At 52.6% G+C, this 6,239-nt stretch overlaps 1 protein-coding gene across 1 annotated transcript; it reads left to right on the top strand.

Annotated features, from left to right (window-relative positions):
* Positions 1-2,450: 2,450 nt before the first annotated feature.
* On the top strand, positions 2,451-4,232 carry FOXC1 (forkhead box C1; the record flags this gene model as incomplete). Its single annotated transcript, XM_080340411.1, has 1 exon — positions 2,451-4,232. Exon 1 carries the CDS (start codon positions 2,541-2,543, stop codon positions 4,230-4,232), a length of 1,692 nt encoding a protein of 563 aa, XP_080196537.1. The 5' UTR covers positions 2,451-2,540.
* Positions 4,233-6,239: the final 2,007 nt, after the last annotated feature.

Raw genomic sequence — 6,239 nt, 5'->3', positions numbered from 1 at the left:
ACACTTTCTTTTTTTTTTTTTTTTAACCAACGGATTGGTGTTTCAGAGAAAAAGCCATACCTGCTAAAATACCACCAAGAAAACGATGTGCCTTTAACACGCTCCAAAGACACGATCCCCAAAGTAATCGATCACAGTAAGAAGTGAGGAAAGGGGGTTTTAAATCAGTGAATCCAGAACGGTTTTTTGATGTATTCGTAGTGTCACAAGATCAGGGTAGGTAATTCATCTCACAAACACACACATGTCTTTCCCGTACAAATTCCACACCTTAAAATAGATTTCAGCTTGTTCCTTTCAACTGATCTATTATTAACGCTAATGAAGTTTCAGAGGTATAGGCTGCAAAATGAACGAAGAGCACTGGGTTGCATTTCCAATACTACTGTGCAGATATATATACGAGTCTCCCGGTGCTCCAAGTATAAAAAAAATATCAATTTTAAAATATAACAGAAAATTTAAAGGAAAATTTTAAAAATAAATAACCAAGTCCTCGCTTTCTGCTCCCTTTGAGCTCCCGTTAAAATGTTATTCTGATTAGAGCTCAAATATTCTTTCAGATATTTAGACAAAGGCAACAGCAACGCAAATAAAATCTTCACAACAGAACCGGCCAAACGGTTTACGGAACGTTTTATTGTACTCTTTTTTGTTTTTTCTTTTTTTCTTCTGACACACCTGACATGACACGGAGTCCGCTCTGAAGCAGATTAGGAACAAAAGTATGCCGTCTCCGTCTTAAATAAATAAGTAAACCAAGGAGTCGCTTTCTGTAACACACCCCGTAAGGTCTGTAAAGATTACCTGAACGGTCGTGCTAAAGAGCCCCGTACAAAAAAACGCGCCCGTGTTTATAAACAACCGAGGCAGCGGGCGCTCGCTTTGCAAACGGAGAGAGGAAAGCCCTTGATGGCTGATTAATAAAATGGAGCTTTGGAGGACTCGTCAAAACCTTGTCAACCGGAGGAATGCAATCTCTTCAGAAGCGTTTGGTCAGGCAGGCGGGCAGCTGGCTGCAGGCAGGGTTCTGCTGCCGGGGCAGGGGCATCCCACCCCGCACGCACACACACATACAACCCCCTCCCCACACCACACACACACACTTTCCCCTCCGTTCCCGCGGGCGTGGGGGGTGGAAGGCAGCCGGGGTGAGGCAGAGCCTCCTGGCCGGGGAGGGCAGGGGAGGGGACAGACGGACGGCAGCCTGCGGCGAAAACAGACCAACGAAGGAATAATAATAATAATTTAAAAAAAGATAAAAAGTTAAAGTGTGGGAGAAACACGCGTGGTGGAGCACGGGGAGCCCGCGTGGGTGGCAAGAGTTCCGTGGGAGCATATATATATATATATATATATATACACATATACATTAGCGTAGAACTGCACGTCGTGCGTGTGCGAGCATGATCGCGCGCGCACAAGGACGCGGGTGGGTGGGTGGGCAGGAGACGGCAGGGCTTGCGCGGGTCGGCGCGCAAAATGCGCGGGTGCAGGCAAGTCCCCGCGGGTGCGCAGCGGCCCGAGCGAGCCAGGGGCTCCGCGGAGCTCAAGGCGCCCGTGTGTGCCGGCAAGCGTGTGTGGCCGGTCCCCGAGAGCTGCAGCTCCCAAGGCTGCTGCGGAGATTTTTTTTTCCCTTCTTTTTACCCTTTTTTTTTTTTTTTTTTTTCTCGCTCGCTCCTTTTTTTTTTCCCTCCTCATTCAGAGCCCCGGGTGTCTCTCGGCTCTCATTGGCCGCTCTGGCTCGGAGGGGCGGAGCTGGACTGCCTGCAAAAGGAGGAAAAGAAAAAAAAGAGAGGAAAAAAAAAAAAAAAAGGAGACCGAGTGCGGAGAGGGAAGAAAAAAAAAAGGAGAAAACTCTAAGTGCGTAAAAAAGTTCTCGCCGTGGTGACGGATGCTCAAAAGTTCAGGAGTTTTTCCGATGCTTCCCAAAGCAGCCCGCGACTGAAAAAGAGACTGAAAAAAAGCGAGAGGGAGAGAGAGAGGGAGACTTTGCACTGGGAGATCTGGAAGGTGGATTTTTTCTTCTGCTGCTCGCTTAAAAAAAGCCAACAAAACATATCTCTGTACTTTTGTCCCTCCTTTGCAGACAACTTGTTGCAGATCCCCGTGGAACAAGGAACTGGGAGCGTGGGAGCCTCTTTGCAAAGGTTTTATTTTCTTAATACTCTTTCTTCGTTTGGAAGTTGCTTTCTCCACTGTGATTACTTTTTTTCTCCCCCGTTTTCTTTTTAAAGTAATTTTTACTCTTTTTTTTTGACACTCCTCCTCCTATTTTTTCCCTTTTTTGACTTTTTTTTTTCCTCCGTGTGAAGTGCGGGAACTTGCCAGTGGGTTTTTCTGGGCGAGGAAGAGGAGACTTTCGGCGCTGCCGTCGTTATTCTTCCTCCCTTTTTCCACGCTCCGCCGGGGGGGTGGGGGGGGTGGGGGTTGCCCGGCCGCCCGGTCCAGCTCGGTCCGCGGAGCGGCGGAGGGGTGGAGGGGGAAGGGACGCGCTGTTTGGTCCGGCGGGGAGGGTGGGGGAAAGCTGACGGGAGGACATGCAGGCTCGCTACTCCGTGTCCAGTCCCAACTCCCTGGGAGTGGTGCCGTACCTCGGCGGAGAGCAGAGCTACTACCGCGCCGCCGCGGCGGCGGCCGGCGGGGGCTACACGGCCATGCCGGCCCCGATGAGCATGTACTCCCACCCGGCTCACGAGCAGTACCCGGCCGGCATGGCCCGAGCCTACGGGCCCTACACGCCGCCGCCACAGCCCAAGGATATGGTGAAGCCGCCCTACAGCTACATCGCCCTCATCACCATGGCCATCCAGAACGCGCCCGATAAGAAGATCACCTTGAACGGGATCTACCAGTTCATCATGGAGCGGTTCCCTTTCTACCGGGACAACAAGCAGGGCTGGCAGAACAGCATCCGCCACAACCTCTCCCTCAACGAGTGCTTCGTCAAGGTGCCCCGCGACGACAAGAAGCCCGGCAAGGGCAGCTACTGGACCCTCGACCCCGACTCCTACAACATGTTCGAGAACGGCAGCTTCCTCCGCCGCCGCCGCCGCTTCAAGAAGAAGGACGCCGTCAAGGACAAGGAGGAAAAGGACCGCCTGCACCTCAAGGACCATGCCCCGCCGCGCCCGCCGCCGCCCGCCGCCGCCGAGCCGGAGGGCGGCCCCGCCGGGGGCAGCGCCGCGCCGCCGCCGCCGCCCGTCCGTATCCAGGACATCAAGACGGAGAACGGCACGGCCTCACCGCCGCAGGCCGTGTCCCCCCCCGGCGCCGCGCCGCCGCTGGGCGCCGTGCCCAAGATCGAGAGCCCCGACAGCAGCAGCAGCCTCTCCAGTGGGGGCAGCCCCCGCAGCACCCTCCCGTCCAGCCGCTCCCTCAGCCTGGAGGCTCCCGAGCCGCCGCCACCACCCCCACCGCCGCCCCCACCGCCGTCCCACCACCACGGCCCGGGCTTCAGCGTGGACAACATCATGACCTCGCTGCGGGGCTCCCCGCAGGCCGCCGCCGAGTTGGGCGCTGGCCTCCTGGCCCCCGCCGCCGCTGCTCCGCGCACCGGCATCCCGCCCGCCCTCTCCCTCGGCGGCTACTCGCCGGGCCACAGTTCCGTCTACGGCTCGCCCTGCAGCCAGGCGGCTGCCGGAGCCGCCGCCGGCACCTACCACTGCAACATGCAGGCCATGAGCCTCTACGCGGCGGCGGGCGGCGCCGACCGCCCCGGCCACCTGCCCGCCGCCGCCGCCAGCCCCGCCGAGGACCCACTGCCCGACTACGCCATGCCCACGGGCGGCGGCGGCAGCGGCGGCGGGGCGGGGGGCGGTGGCGGCGGGGCGCTGGGACACGGCGGGCTGAGCGGCGCGGCGGGCGGCCACCAGGAGGGGCACCACCCGCACCCGCACCAGGGCCGCCTGGCCTCCTGGTACCTCAACCAGGCTGCGGCGGCGGCGGCGGCAGCGGCGGCAGCAGCGGGGGAGCTGGGTCCGCTGGCGGGCGCGGCGGGCTACGCGGGGCCGCAGCAGGGCTTCGCTGCCGCCCCGCGGGAGGTCTTCGAGGCGCCCCGGCTGGGCCTCAGCGCCTCGCCGGGAGGCGGCGGCGGCGGTGGCGGCGGGGCAGGGGGAGGCGGCGGCGGCGGCGGGGCTGGGGGCGGCGGCAGCTGTCAGATGGCCTTCCCCGGCAGCCAGCCGCTCTACCGCACCTCCGGAGCCTTCGTCTACGACTGCGGCAAGTTCTGAGCGCCCCCCCGCCGCGGGGGGACCGCGGGGACACCGCGCAGCACCGCGCCGGCGGCCCCTGCCGCGCCCGCGGAGCGAAGGGAGCGCACGCGAAAAGGTTTTGTACAGAGGCAGCCCCAAAGCATGTCTTGGTTTGTTAAAGGACAGTGTTACTCCAATAACACGTAAGTTTTTTTTTTAATTGCTTTGAGAAATACTTCCCCTCCTCTTCCCCGTCCCTTAAGGTATTGCCATGCCCCGTGTTTAAAAGGGGGCGAAAAGTCCAGCGTAGAGTACCAGCTTCTCATCCCCCCCTCTACTTTTACAAGGACTTGTTTTAAAATGTAAATTGCGACATAGTAATTTATTTTTAATTTGTAGTTGTATGTTGCGGACCAAACGCCCGAAAGTGTTTCCCCCTTCCCTGAAAAGTGACGTTAAAATTGACTGATACGCTGATTTTTTCACTATATATAAAAAGGGAAACTGTATTAATCTTATTCTATCAATATTTTTCTTTTTTTTTTGAAAATATTCTGAAGGTATTGCATTGTTTGTTTATTAATAAATTACCATTCAGTTGGAATGATCCTTTACACGTCTGTATACTTTAATACTTTCATTTAGAGAGCGAGAGAGAGGGAAAAGGGATTTCATAACTAACTTTGTAGCTGGAACAGCTCGTTCCCCTCTGCACAAATTCCAAAGACCATTTAGGAAGTGCCAGGTCGAAAAATCCCTTTTCAGTCTCTTCTGCAATATGTTCCACTTAGTCAGCTCGCCTTATCCGCTAGGAAAAAAATACTTTCCCATGGCAGCTCTGAGTTGGCAAATAAACAAACACGTTTTCTTAGCAATTAATGGGCAAGACCTGGAAACATTTGACCATACACAGTAGTAAGACAACATTATGGCTTTTTAAATAATATGCCTATGTAAGGATATATTAAGCGATAACTCGGAGGTAGAAGTACATGCACTAGATCCCTGCCCTTGTTTAACTGTGTATATATCGAGCTATCGATCTGTGTGTGTGTATTTTAAATGTATTTTTATATAGGATTTACATATGTATCTAAAAAAGGATTATGTATTTATTTATAGCTTCATATACACATTGCATATGTTTCTAAACTCCAGGGTGTACACGAGATGCCAGATATTCTGTAGTACGTATATTCTTAAATATAACGTAAGCATATGTAAATCACTGCTTCATAGAATTGATAGCAATGCACGCAATCATATCCATGAAGCCACTTCTGTAATACATTTTCAAAATGCTATTTTATTTCAGAAAAAAAAAAAAAAAAGAGTAGTTGGATTAAAGGGTGCTTGTAAAGTCTAACCTGACACCTTTATAGATCCACTTTACTCCTGTCCTTTAGGGACATTACTGGCCTGTTGGTAGTGCCCTAATAGCTCGAGCTGTAGTTTTTTAGAAATAGTTTGTGTTGGAGAATTTTTGGTTTTTTTCTTATATAGTTGTGGGGTTTTTCTCTGTCTTTTTTTTTTTTTTTCCCCTTCTTTCCTTGCTTCCCTCCTTTTTCCTTAAATCGGGCAGAAAAAAAAAAAAAAAAGGCCAGGCTAGTAGCTGAGTGCTGCACAGACTGACGTCTTGTCAGATCAAGAATCTCACCTTCTGGACAATTTGCAATTAAGAACCTACGGGCAATGGGCATCACCTTCCCCCTTTGTAAATAACGACCGAAATGCAATAAATTCATTAACTTGAAGGAATCTGCCTTGTCAGTCAGACTTGGGAGGAAGATTATTTGATTAGAGATATTTAAGGCCTAAAGTTTGCTTTCAAGATAATACAGTTTGTTATCAGTATCTCTTATCTAAAGGCAACACTTAGCAGTAATTGCTATTGCATTGTTAAGGATTACACTGTAAATAAATACAGAGGTAGTTACAGCTAAACCTTATTACCTCACTTTCGAGCGGCGCTTCCCCTCCAAAGCAATACTCCAATATTCAGAAAACACCTTCAGCAGATCGAATGAACAGGGAGGCTGTCATTTT

This window comes from Nesoenas mayeri, assembly GCF_963082525.1.
Source record: "Nesoenas mayeri genome assembly, chromosome: 2".
NCBI classification, from domain to species: Eukaryota; Metazoa; Chordata; class Aves; order Columbiformes; family Columbidae; genus Nesoenas; species Nesoenas mayeri.
This window is presented reverse-complemented; position numbering and strand designations above follow the sequence as displayed.